General features: G+C 35.0%; 1 protein-coding gene across 2 annotated transcripts; it reads right to left on the minus strand.

Annotated features, from left to right (window-relative positions):
• Positions 1-1,073: 1,073 nt before the first annotated feature.
• LOC141914926 (uncharacterized) lies at positions 1,074-14,337 on the minus strand. Of its 2 annotated transcripts, XM_074806266.1 has the most exons (5): positions 14,264-14,336; positions 11,580-11,612; positions 7,648-7,707; positions 6,628-6,780; positions 1,074-2,833 (listed from the first exon to the last, which is right to left on the minus strand). In XM_074806266.1, the coding sequence occupies exons 1-5, from the start codon at positions 14,310-14,312 to the stop codon at positions 2,574-2,576; spliced, it is 555 nt and encodes a 184-aa protein (XP_074662367.1). In that variant the 5' UTR covers positions 14,313-14,336; the 3' UTR covers positions 1,074-2,573. The 2 variants fall into 2 exon arrangements, with proteins under 2 accessions (XP_074662367.1, XP_074662368.1); XM_074806267.1 differs by lacking the exon at positions 7,648-7,707 and having other exon boundaries at positions 14,264-14,337.
• Positions 14,338-14,905: the final 568 nt, after the last annotated feature.

The following is a 14,905-nucleotide window of genomic DNA, read 5'->3' on the forward strand; positions in this document are numbered from 1 at the left end:
TTTTATATCATGTTCATTCATTGTCAATTATATTAAGCAATATATCTATATACGTCCTATCTTCAAGACGTCAATTAACTTTCAAGTTAGTTTTCTTGTCTATGTATAGTAACCCACAGTTTAGTTTTCTAGTTTAAATCAGAGGCGTGACAAAATACGCCAACAACGACCGATATTAATCAATATTGCAGACGTGTTGACGATCCATTAATAAGATACAATTTAGTAGGAACTCCCTGTCCACAGAGAATGCTATGACAACAGTTTTCTTTTGTGATTTAAATATCATATAAACGTCCAAACTGTATTAAAAAAAACTGTCTCGAAAATTAATCGATAATGATGACAGTTAACTACATACAGTAGACTCCGCCCAAGTCGGAACCGATCAACTCGGATAATTTTTGAAATATTTCTTGTGACAATGAAATGTTTACGTAACGTCCAACTCGGGAACATTTTTACGGTCCCAAAAGTTTTGACTGAGCGAAGTCTACTGTATTTCTTTTAATATGACTTTTTAATAGTCTTATTTTTTGCTTTATTTTCTATTTCATTTCTATGTTTGGTTCTTTCGCATCGACAGTCGTAAATATCAATGAATACGATATGTCTCAATGACCGCAAAATTTGAAAACAGTCTACGAGGCGATGAATATTTGATTCTGTATTTTTCTGCAAGATGATATTTCATCGAGAAATCGAAAAGAAAAGATATTCAAAAAATGCCTACAATAAGCTTCCGTACGTATTGGACAAAGGCTTGTAACGAAGATGAATATCGCCGCCATTAGACCATCACTAGACTCTATAAATCGATATTCTCGGAAACTGAGTGAAACAACAATCATTCTTCCAAAACAGACATAAGTACCATATATATTATTGAAAAATCCCAAATCGTGTTAGAGCATGATATGAATATCATAATGAATCTGCTGCGCTGAGAGGGCATCGAGAATTTGACATGGATGGAAACGCAGTATACGTATTCGCTTAAATGTGTTTCCTTAAATATCTGTCAATATCATTCACACAGTTAGATATTCAAAAAGTTCAAAATATATTTCCTTAATTGTTGTGTTAAAGCTGTATATATGTCCACTTCATATTTCTCAAGTTTATTCATACTGTTACAAAAATGCATTTCCCTTTGTACATTCTAAAATAATATTTGTGTTGTTTTAAAGCTTTATCACTCTGGCAACCAATGAGGAACCGCAATATCTGTCTGTTGATTGTAAATGTTTCATATTTTTAAGTCTTCCTCCATGTACCATTGAGCTGGTTGAAATGTTAATAAAATCCTATTCTAATCCTTATGTTGTCACAACTCATTTTCAATTAACTTTGATCTGGATTTTTAAGCTCCCGAATCCATATATCATCACAGGACCCACGAAATATACAAAAAATCCATTTTTTCTACTCAGATATTGGTATAGTTTTCATAAATAATTGATTCGTATAAGAAAATGTTCATCCAGGCGAAGGCGAAGGCGGAAACTACTACAACGAAACTGGTGGATCCTCGCCTGCCATAGGTGGAATCCTCGAATGCCACAGGAAGTCGTATGTTCCCCATACTATGCTCTATAAATATTAAGGCGTATTAAACTAATTTCGAATTGAATTTGAATTTTGAGTTATCACCATTCAAGACCGTTCAATTCCGTAAATTTAGACCAGTGACTGTACATGCTTTATTCTATGAGCATAATTCAGGTAATTACGTCCTATGTTTGATGAGAAAATGAAAGATACAACGAATCGATCGTGTTTTGTCGAATGCAAACGTATGAAGGAAATTATTCGGTAAAACTTCTCTTTTTTTTATTCGTGAGTGGTAGTCTTCATGACGTACACATCTAAAACATATCTTGCGAAAACGATTGAATTAGATAAAGTGAATACGCTAGGTTGTATTTGTCTCCTCTATATCGGTTAGTAGATTGTTTGAATTATTTTCTACTGAAAATAGATCGAAAGATCTACATTGACACGTTGATAGAATTGATGCAAGCGGAGAAATGTATGTTCGTATTTTTAATTCGTATTGAATGGGGTACCGGCACCGCTACTGTGGCAATCGAGGATTCCACTCATGGCAGGCGAGGAGCCGCCAGGTTCGCTAGTGGTTACTCAGTTACCGCGCTTCAATTTCTTCTACATTTTAATCAAATTCGAATCAACTTTTCTCATCCGCAGATCTTTTTTCATTAAAACTATACCATACACTCATTGGGGACGCCAATCCTATATACATACTTGATGACTTGTTTGACAAAATTTCCATTTAGGAGCTAAAAATCCAGTGAAAAAGAACTAATTTTCACTATCTACAACCGAGTACATTGTTGCACCATCTGGTGTGTGCCGGTACCCCATTACTGAGTTACTGGAAAATCGTATATTTAATACGTGTAGACCCATTGCCTCTAGTCCACGGTAGACTTTATGACGGGGGCACTATACAAACACAAATTATCTAGTTACATTTGTTCAAGTTTTTATCTTCTTTGCTGATTACGGTGTTCAAGTAACTCGTGAACGCTCAATCAGATACCTTTTTGTTATTCTCTTTCATAGCAGATGCACTCCTTGTCGCTGATAGGAACACACAAATATTTCGACGGATCGCCAGAAACGATGCATTCTCGATAAGAAGGCTTCGCGTTTTTGCCTATGCCTTTCGAACCTGCTCCAAATATCGCCAATCGTCGGCCCGATTTGCATTCGCAAACTGTACGGCCATTTTCAGTTTTTACTCCAGTACAGTAGTTGGGGCATTCTGTGCGCGCTTCACGAAACCGGCGAAGTTTTCTCGGTCGTTCTATTGAAATAGAAAATGACAGATGACTAAGTATAATATAGAAATAAACCAGGTCGAAATACAGGTCTCAAATTATTCATCTTTCGAAGCACGTAAAAATCACCCTCCCTCGGTGGTGATTCGATCCTGATGGCATCGAGAGACTACGGCTGAGTCTCGCGATGTAGCATCAGGGTCAAAGCCCTGCCGAGCAAGGATGATAAAAACAAATGATTCTTAATAATGCTGCTAACTTAGTCAGGCTGTGAGTCATAACAACCAATAAAAAGACCCTGACATTCTCTTAAGAACCAATAGGGTTACACTGTTACTTGCAGTTGGGACGTAAAACTTTAAACTAAGCTGAACTGTGAATTAAACGTCATGAATACGGCTACATGTGTTACCGGCTAAGGTAAAATCTAGCAAGGAATTTACTTTAACCGATAGCTAAAAATGCGCAGCCGGCCTTACATCATAACTTCGGCACAATTTCAAATAGATAAAAACATATTGAGTAAAATTCCACAATATACAATCAAAAACAACAGCTATTGTTATATTCCTGACGTTTCTCTGACAAATACTTTTTTCAGATCTTTCAAAAGCCTTTTATTCACTTAATATAACTAAACTCTTAAAAATTTGCATTGTTATGGTATTAGAAGGATTTCACTCACGTGGTTTCGTAGTTACTTAGATAAAAGAAAGATGTACGTTAAACAGAATGGTGCGAAATCAAATATTTATTATATTGAGTATTGAATCCCGCAAGGTTCGGTCTTTGGACCACTTCTCTTTCTTTTATATACAAATGATCTTTGGAAATCACTTCTCTTAGATTTCTTTAATGTATTCTATTCGCTGATGAAATATACTACCATTAGTATTACTGGTAGAAATATGTGTACAATTCCCAAAGATGTAAATACTTATCTCAAAATACTCATTGGTTCTCCGGAAACTCACTCTAAATCTAATCATTAAACCTTTTCAATTCGATCTTACTGAAGCACAGCCTTCATACTTGTACTGTGTCCTTCATTATACTGCCTGTTACGTCATCACATCCGATTGTTTGGTTTATAAATTGTGTAATATTGTACCGATAAGTACGCCAGTAGTTTTATTTGTAAATTACCTCTGAAGTATAATGTAAACAAATTCACATTCAAATTCAACTCTGAAGATGGGTGGAAGTTAGTCGTCGAATAAACACTATAATCCGTGTACACTGTAGAAAAATGAAGAAATCCCACACTTCGAATTAAATTATACGATAGAATTTATCATTTTGAAACCGCAACGTTTCGGCTGTTGACTAACAGCCATCATCATTTGTAGCTGCAGCTGATTCGGGCCATAATAGAAAAGAATATGTGATTCATTCTCCACCACCAATTATGTTTGTTATTTTACACCAGACGAAAATCCGTCTTAAAGTCGTTTAGATAAAGTTTCTTTTAACGTATTTTTCGTGTCGTCTAACAATTATTGGATATTGAGGACTCGTATTTTCATAACAGGACCCCAATCAGCCACTCTGTAAAACTATGGATTCAGCAATAAACTACGTCATTGAAATTGCGAATCCTACGACATAGGTTTTCGCGTATTTCGAAAAATCATAACTTAAACGAAACACAAGTGTGTAAGTATTTGTGTAATAACGGAACGTTAGGTCAACATATTCTCCACGTTTCGTATGGTCGGTGAGAGGATTTTTACATACACCAATCTTGAAATCCAAGTCCTTAAAATTGCATACGTAGGTAATGGTAATAGTTACGCAGATTAGTGGGTATCGACGGTATCCAATGACTCGCATCCAGTTCGTGTGCCCCGAAGGGAATATCTAAATTTGAATGTTGAATGTGAATAATATTTATCCATTCGTATATGTATCGTATGACTTATGTTTTATACCAATGAAAATCAGGTTTAAGGTATTTATGTCGTTCTACAATCTCTGTTATCTAATCCAATAAATGAGGTTTTTTAAAGTCTGGTTCTTTTTATCTTTTCGGAGCCATTTTTCCACCCTCCTCGGGAATACCGGTAATCGTTTTAAAACCACTAACTGAGGAACCTTTTTATTAGAAACGATCCTCGCAAAAATCTCCTGACTATGTTTTAATTGCGAAATACGTCTAGCCGGCCGTCATATCTTAAAGGCTTGTGAAAGGCTGAAAAAATTGATACCTCGTTCCTCCTTTCTGCTGAGCTTAAAAGTTGACCCGGCCGGCCGCCTATCAACCCTGTACATAACCTTTTTTAATCATGATCAAGCTAACCATAACAGACCCGACAGTGATAGAAATGAACTGATTTCATTGATTTTCAAAATGACACGGCCGATTAGGAGAAACAAGGTATCCTTTCTGTTTAGCCTAAAGAGAATGTTAAAAAAGAAAGTATATTTTGTCAACGGTACACCAGACACTCGCATTATGATATCATATGATATGATATGTGTCACGCACCCTGCATTTTTCTCGTATGTGCTTAACAACCTGCGACCGCTTGCAACGCGATGCGATCGATTGCAAGGGTCGCAAATAGGAATCAGGGCGCTCTACAACTGGCAACTATCTAGAAGCGACGAATTCGATCAACTAGCAGCGATCGTCCGACAGATTTTTTCCAGTTGCGGTGACCTGAACACGTATTTACGACACGTTTGTAAGCGACAGCGACGGAAAAACCATCCGTCGCTCTTTAGCTGCTAACTTTTTCAGTAAAGCGTCATAGCGACCCTCCACTATAGCGCCGCGTTTTTGTCGACCTGAGCGCTGCAACCGATCGCAGCCGGATCGCGGCTAATCTACGATCACGTGATTGTTCAAAAAGGTAGTATCAGTTCGTATACCATACACCCTGGTTTAAATATAGTCATTTTCTATACGTCTCCAAGACAGATTTGAAAAATGACTATTTTTCCTTGTATTTAAAGGCAATCTGGACCTCTTACGTAGATTAGATACTTCTAGGAAATATGTTATTCACATTTTTCTGACTATATTCTGGAATACAGTGGAATATAGCTTGGATCCGCCCCTGAGTTTTTTTTGCGATATATGGTATAAACATAAATGAACTTGAATATATACTTCCCTTCAAGGGAAGTTGAAATAAAGATCTGTTTCGTAGACGAATCATTTTCTGGGTAGGACACTAAGCACAATGATTTGAAGTCGCTGTACGGTTTTTATTTATTTTTCTAATCATTTATCGAGATTGTTGGTATATCGTAACCGTTAATCGGTCAAATGATCAACGACTGTAGTTAGTGATAATGACGGTGACCTGCAACCGATCGCAACCAGTCACTGGCAGTCGCAAAGCTGACCTACACCAGCCTTGTTTCAGGAGTATATATGTCAAATAAAGAAACTATAACTTTTTTGATGAAATTCTATAGTATAAGTTCGAATACACATCTGAATTGATGACTCTTAGTCTATTCGTTTTCTTCGAACCAAATTCTGTACATTCTGAAATCAATAACTCTAAAGAAACGAACGCGTTTTGCAATGTCGTCTTGTACCGTCCAGAAATCTGTGCATGCCCGTGTCGCTGATTTTACATTGACGCCCATACTGTATTTCATCTGAACCTAAATCATCCTTTCAAAACGATTAAATAATTGAAATGAAAATTGACTCCTTCCTATAAGCTTTGAAAGATAAGCGCAAACTATGTGGTGGTACTTGTCATACAGTCGTTGCAGACCTCGCGTTACGATCGAAGGGAAGGTGGTTTGTGCGCGCGTGTAGATTTCATCTTCGAATATCTGGCGAAATCAACATACTTACTTTTCAATAGATACCCCGTACTTCTACGGGGGGTTATCAAGTCTTCGGAATCCACGTCTTCGTCGAGAAAACCGTTTATACGTTTGTCCATACCATCCGGATACTGCCGCCTCTCCACGTTTATATGTCGGCTAGCCTCGACCGGTTCCAAATCTAAAATTAGTTTTACATTAGAAATAAGGATTGCTGTCACTTCTAGATTTTGCTCCTTTTTTGTATAGACTTAATTATCAATACTATTTTAACCAAAAAAATTGTTTCATCTTTTATTTTACTTTACTTTATTTGACAAACTCTTGGTCTTAATATGAGTGATATATACAGTACATAAAAAAGATACATTATATGCGACGTACAGTAGGTGAAACCTTATCAGATATTGGTTTACATGCGAGTTATTTTTAAGGAAAAGTGAAAAATCTCATAATGTTACCAATAAAAATACACAATTTACGAAGTTCGGCTGTCTCTGGTTTGCATTAATAACTTATGTTTGAAAAAGGTTGGGGTTCGTATAAGATTTGCTGTCTAGATATAATTCCCTGCTATCATTTAAATATGTACAGTTAAAAAGGTAGTGAAATTCGTTGGGCGCTTATTTTTTAGCAGTTCGAAAACTTAATTATGAGGTTATTTGGAAGATCAGGGACTAGATTGTTTTCCAGGAGTAAATCAGTTTTGAAACTAGCAAGATATCAATGAAAATATATCTATCAATAATTCAATCCATCCAATTCTGAAACTATCACAATTCACTAGTTCGGTGAAGCTGATTGACCACATTTCAGTGTAACTAAACTCGGCTATATATTTGATCTCATTGGGTATATATGTATATTGGCTCGTTGATGACGAAGATGGATAGTTAAATCTATTTCAGCGCGTATTATATTTCATTACGGCGAAATGACAAAATTCAGTTTTCAGAGACAAGCAATAAATCCTATTCACATGCACAATGATGAACTGAAGTATGAATTTCGCCAAACAATAAATGCGTACATACACATACATACATACCTCTGGAACATTCACAAGAATCGCCATTTATCTTTTCAAAACAACCTAATGGACACAAACCTAGAAAAGGTATCGACATGCGATGTTGAAAAATGTTGTTTGAATATTCATACGTTAACCATGATCCACAGCGTTTCCACGATATACACCGAGTACAGTACATATGGGAACGCGGTCGGATTGTCAGTCGCCACGAATGTTGTGAAGATGATTTCGAAAGATAATAAAACCGTGCTTCGTCTTCATAACGCATGATTCCGGGCACAAGTTTTAAAGAATATTCATATTAAAAAAGAAAAAACATGCTCGAGTGCCAGAATGATCATCAACCCTGGCACTTCTAAAAATGAAACGATCTTCTCAATATTCAAATATGCATACATATCGGGCATGACACATTCTATTCTCAAAACGAAAACGCAGAAAAAAATGTCAACATGCTTGAACACTATACGGTACACGCGGAAAAAGTGATAAATCATGCTGGTGTCAATGATTCATTTTACGAAGGATTTTTCATTTTCACGCTCGCAGTGAGGATCATGCAAAATTTCAAAAATGTTTCAATATATTAAATGACCTATCCATTACAGTATTTTACCACCGAGTCACGAACACACACAAAAATAAGAAATTTGCACTTCCATTTGGTATGATCGGCATGGGATCGATATGACCAAAATGGAGTATTAGTACCATGGGAACGATGTTTCGTGCGTTATTGTTATTCATTTATTTATTTTATAGTGGCATGTTCATTACATATGAATATAATTAGAAAGTAGACATAGAAATAGTAGCCAGCCCTAATTCAGACTGATAAGTTACTTCATACGAAATGATTAAACAGAGTATGTACATTCAAAAAGAGTTTACCTACAGAATTAATGGCAGTTACACTATAGGAGATAAAGACGAATTTCTTTTTGACTACACAGCAATTAAGAAGTTGGAAAGTACGAGTTTTTTCATCTTTTTTTCAATATGTAATTTTGCTAAAATTTCTAATTTTCTGTCATACAAGTGTAGTAGACACTTTGATAAAGAATAAACAACTACTACATAATTCGCGTGATCGAATTGAAACTGTTTGTGAAGGTGATAGAAATGATCGGTAATTTTCAAACTGAGGACATTCCATGAAAAAATTAAATTCACTTTATAAGCACTCTGTATAAACAAGTTCGCCAGTAACAAAGTTGCCTGGTGAAAATGAGTCAATCGAATCAGTTCTCTAAATCTTGTCTTTCGGACTAATAAAGGCTTCCGATGCACTTCATAAAGTTATTCATAAATTTATTTTTTTCTGTGAACCTTTCCACTATACGGTGTGTTTGAGAGCATGACAATGAGAAAGAAGGTAATACTCAGACAATATCTATCAATACAGTTATAGCATCAGTAATAACAGAAATCTATCCTATCTTCAAAAGGTAGGATTTCTGCCTGATTCTTGATTGTATCTCGTATAACCTTTGTAACTATAGGATACGACTTCGTTCAAGCCTAATTAAGCTTCTCTCGGGTATTCGCAAAATGATAATTCTTTAATTTTGACCAGCTTTCAGAGTCTTTAAACGGTATTCCATAGAACGTTCGTATAAATCTTATTCATACGGAATCAACAGGGTTTTGGCATCACAACTGACACCGAATCTGTACGTGTTAAACGCCTACGGTCTGTTTTCACGCGTTATAGGAATCTTCACCAAATGATACGCATCATACGTAGGTCTATGCGTTTGGTCAGACAGAAAAAGAATTTTGATTTTGATAATGACACGAATATTTTAATGGAGAATGACTTCCGATTGCCCAGTGGTGAACTCCCCAATAGACACGGATGGATGATGTCCATTAAAGCGGTGTGTATCATCTCGTCAGAGTCACTTTCATTACTGATGAATTAATAATCAGAACGGCTACGTTAAAAGCATTGCCTCCGTTTATAATCACAATGTGGATGTAACGCTTAATTTGAAAGTTCATATTCACAACCGACGCGCATTAACTTTACACGCATCTTTTGCAAAATCCACTGCTGTATTTCCCTGAGGGCGCGCGTTGAAATTTATAAATCATCCGAATTCTGTATATGTTAAAAGTTACTGACAAGGCTAAAAACTGATCCCTTGTTTCTCATTTCTGCTGAGCTTAAGAGTTGACCCAGCCGGCCGCCTATCTACCCTGTACCTACTTTTTAAAAAATCTAATATATATGAACTAATTACTAATTCTATTGCAAAGTGACCCGACCGTTTGGGAGAAATAAGGTATCAATCGATTTCACTCTGGCCTAAAACATCAGCAGGGTACTCGTATGGACTAAGTAAAATACTCTTCTTCGGGGAGGTTCGAGTGCTACATTACATTAACGGACTATTTAATTGCTCGTGCGGGTGGTAATGTACCCGGTATACGAATTAAAAATTAATCAGCTCAAGCGCTTTTGCTGTCGGATTCAGAAGATTTTGCTTGAATAGATATGAATGCCTAATAGGCAAATCGATGCACGAATCTAGAATACTAGAACGTATTTTCAATGCGAATGCCTTATCCTAATAGATATATTCGAAACTAATTGAAGGGTTGCTTTTCGGTGAGAAACTATAAGAAAATGATTCAAATCGATCCATTTCGATTCATTTCGGTTAGTTCATAAAGATATGAAAATTTGAGAAAAACATTGTGGCAGCTTCTCTACGCAAGCCATCTTATCTTCTCTACGCAAACCTTATGCGCGGTCGTTAACAGAGTGAAAGAAATTAAAAACTAGACTGAAGTCGGATTGGGTTTAAGTATTTCAGTGTGGCATGAGCCCAAATGTCCTATATGCATCGTAACAGTTGCCTGATGCTGTATAACAATATGTGCATTATTTGTTACATTAAAGTGGGTTTTTAAGATATCAAAGATAGGTTTTTAATTTTTCGTTTCGGGCTATGTAAACTATATCAAAGGACTGTAGACATTACGCGAGTACGAAAAAACCTGAATCCGTGTATAAACAACGCGGAAATCCCCTAAAATAACCATCATTAAGTCCATATCAATTTTGATTAATCAACCAATGATGTCTTCGCTTTCCCGTCGAAATGAACAACCAACGCCTAATTTCATATACATACATGCATGAATGATATTTCGAGCTAATTGGTTCGGTATTTGTGTACGTTTCGCGCGTCGCGGTGGAACCGAAAAATGTGGCAACTAGGCAAAAGCAACCAAGTTCAAAGATCGTGACTGATAAAAAGGCGTGTCATTCATTGAAAATGAATTGTAATAAAGTAAGGAAAATTATCTTGGATCCCATTGATATTTCTTGAGAAAGAGTTAGCCCTATTTTAAAACAAATATACCCGAAATTTCGCATTAGAATCGGAGACGTTCTACAAACGGAACGAAGCAAGAACATGACCTTGAAAAAAACATTTCTCTGAAAATTCATTTCGTTGCTGTCGTGTTTTAAAGTCTTCTTTCCTGAAGTGACCGTTTGTCTTCATCTCAATACAAAATACTTGATAAATAGAAAATTTTCTAGTCTGGGTCATTAGCATATATAACACCAACTAATAAAACTATCTTACGATTTCTAAGTATGACAACCCCATCATTGCCCGTGATTGCTATAGCATAGCATATGCTTAAACCGGTAGACGGCAAACTTAAAAAGTATAATATGAATTGAAGAACTTATTCTTATCAACTGCTTTTACTTACATACGACTTTTCTTTATTCCATCGAGATTATGTTATCGTTATATTACACGGTATAGATTTTTGCCCCGTGGGTGTTTGGTTGAAATTGATAGGGGGTTCTAACGAACGATGTAGTGCATGGAGCACGAGCTTTGGGCTGGTTTTTTGTGTGTAAAATACTGCAATGGAGTATATATAAAAATAGGCAGGCAATCGGAATTGCTCAGACTTACCTGCATCTGTGCTTTGTAGGAAGACCGCGTAAACTGCAATTGAAAACGAATTTTGATAGACACATGACACAGGGATTTTACGTACAATATTTCAATTTCAATCAGCGACGTTTTAAAAAATATCCTGCCCCAAGGCTTATATCATGAATAATGCATCGGCAGAAGTGTCATAGACGGTTACAAATCAATCATTTTAAAGGAATTGCCCGTTTCTACTTGAAAGTTGCACTTTTTAACCACGGCTCAATGCGATCAAATACTTTTTAAAATGTACGTCATAAGCGAATAAATCATAGTATATTACTTATCAAAGCAAGTAAACTAACTTAAAAGTCTATTGGTGCCTTGAAAAATAAGCCATATATTGCTCAATATTGTCGACTATTAATGATATAGTATGAATATGATATTAAGGATCAATAAAGTTATATTGGATTTGAATATATCGATAATTGAATTGACCGGCAACCAGTCTAGCCCCGATACATTGATGACGTAGTGCACATCCTCTCAAAAATAATCATCAAAATTTATAAAAAAAATAAGAGTTACGGAATATATATACCTACAAAATAAACGCCTAAATTCATAGTTGTGATCGTTATTTTGAAACGCCAATATTGATGACGTAATGCACATCGACTCACACAGAACCCGTAAAATAACGCATACTAGGTATCAATGTATATAAACATTATTGTAACGGTTTTCACGGCGTCAAGAATAGATTAAAGTATAGATTAAGTTCAAATGTATGTATGTATGTATGTATGTATGTATGTATGTATGTATATGTATGGCAAATAAAATACATATACATACAGAGAGCGGGGATAAGATGATAAATCAAACTCGACCGTGGAGTAAAATATTGCCGGATTAATAAAATACCGGCTAATACGCGAATCCGTTTAGACCAAATCGCGAAACGTTTTTGATTGCAGGCTTTTATCAGCGCAGATACACCTGGTTAATGAACTATGGCAGATTCATGAAGCTTTAATGATATGACCATAAAATCGCAGCGTGCATTCTGTACATATTAACAAACAATTTAAACGTCAACTTTCAACCGTGATATGTATACTGCAGTGGATACATATACCCGAGAAATCAGAGAAAAAAGAAAATTATCACTTCATAAAAGGAAATTTCGGTTAACCTTTTATGCGGTATCGACGCCCAGTGAAAACTATTGTTTCATTACTCGACGTAACTTCAGTCATTTTACTCTCCGTTATTTTCTTACCGTACTTTCTGTCCCGTATTTATTTATGCATTTTTCGCTCTTTTTAAACTATTTGTGGTATAATTCTATAAGATATATTCAACCGGACCTTGGGTGGATTTATATACGTTTCATAATTTTCTAACCTCGTGAATACCTAAATTTCCAATTTTCGAGTTTTTCAACGATATATTCAACTTCTGCTATGTGCGTTATAAAAAATCAGGGTACGCGTGGAAAAAATGTTTTTCTTCAAAAGCAGTAAATGGTTATAAACTATTCTTGTAAAATGGCATTTTCTACAATTTACCTAAAATGCATCAATAGTTCTATCTGTTAAAATTGGGCTTATCTATTTGTCTTTTTCTTCTAAAAAATGAGTCTAAAAGTCTAAAAAAATCTCTCTTGTATCGCTAATTTCCAGAAAAAAACATAAATCGCATCTCATGAATTCCTTATTTCAGTCTTTAGAACCGGTCTCTAGGTTGTTTGTTCAATAAAGTTAATGCGAAAAATATAGATTACTTCGATATCGATCCGATAGTACTTACCAGATCAGATTTTACTTAACCATCCGAAAAGTTGGGGGAACGGGGGGGGCGTTTTGTGGTAGCTGATTAAGGATTCAAAGTTTACACGTCTTGGTAAAGTTTATAGAAGCTAACAATATTGACGTGGCATGTCTTAACTATTCAGGCCTAAAAATAAACTAAATAATTTGGTTTGTTTCCAAATGGCACGCACTTTAAAATGCAAATTATCTATATGTCCCGTATAGGTAAGCTTCCTCAATCAGCATCATCAATGTATGGAATATTATGTGATCGAATGAATTTTCGTGGATTAAAGATGTTAGGTATATATTGTAGAACAGTAAATTAATAATCGAATTCAATCTACAGGCCAACTCCAAGTTCACACATCGTAATTCTTCCTGATATAACTGTTCGAAGGTATTTTTGTTTTCAATCATGACAGGTTCGTGATGACGTTTATGATGACACTCAAGATGATGAATTTCATCGAATATCCTGAACACGAAAGAAAAACGATCGCAACTTAAACCTAGAAAGCCCTGCGCTCATTTTCACCCACGCTGAAAGAAGACACCGCCACGAATACCGATATTTACGCATTTTTCAGATATCGCCATAAAAAGAACTTTAGATTTTAACTTTTCAACAACGACATCAATTACAATTCTAAATCCTCTGTATAATTTGTATAACTCGTTATGATTTCTTCGTAAATAAATATCATATTATTATCATCATAAATGAAAGTAATCTTAACAATACACCCTACCCGACAGGTTGTTCTGTAATTGCTATGAAAATGCTTTCAAAAGTTTGAAAAAGTTTTTTTACGCGATCATGTTTAGCAAAAGACATCTTAAATGAATATATACGTAAACCCCCACCTAAATTACGACGCAACTACGTTTGGCATCTCTTACCCCAAACTAAGGCGAATCCAAAAATCCATAGTTGTCTGTGTCTTATCATGGCTGTGTAGTTGGATGCGATGTCACTCCGTGCTCTCGTGTTTGCACTAAGTCTGATTTCCGCTTTATACGATGATACCGTGGCTAAAAGTGGCTCCCCAGAGGTCGTCGATTAACGTGCGCAGTGACACCCACCACACAGTGTATTCTACATATTAATGACGGAATTAAAACCCAACCATAATAAGTGATATAAGTCCCTCTGTATCAGGTCGAGTAATCATATATATATATATATATATATATATATATATATATATATATATATATATATATATATATATATATATATATATATATATATATATATATATATATATATATATATATATATATATATATATATATATATATATATATATATATATATATATATATATATATATATATATATATATATATATATATATATATATATATATATATATATATATATATATATATATATATGTATATATATATATATATATATATATATATATATATATATATATATATATATATATATATATATATATATATATATATATATATATATATATATATATGATTACTCGACCTGATACAGAGGGACTTATATCACTTATTATGGTT

This window comes from Tubulanus polymorphus, chromosome 1 (genome assembly GCF_964204645.1).
Source record: "Tubulanus polymorphus chromosome 1, tnTubPoly1.2, whole genome shotgun sequence".
NCBI classification, from domain to species: Eukaryota; Metazoa; Nemertea; class Palaeonemertea; order Tubulaniformes; family Tubulanidae; genus Tubulanus; species Tubulanus polymorphus.

What these genes read in the sequence shown, in the direction of transcription:
- LOC141914926 (XM_074806266.1), bottom strand. Translation starts at nt 14,312, where the DNA reads ATGATAAGACACAGACAACTATGGATTTTTGGATTCGCCTTAGTTTGG. An exon ending in TGGATTCGCCTTAGTTTGGG is followed by an intron (nt 11,613 to 14,263) that starts GTAAGAGATGCC and finishes TTTCAATTGCAG; the next exon opens with TTTACGCGGTCTTCCTACAA. An exon ending in TTCTTGTGAATGTTCCAGAG is followed by an intron (nt 6,781 to 7,647) that starts GTATGTATGTAT and finishes AACTAATTTTAG; the next exon opens with ATTTGGAACCGGTCGAGGCT.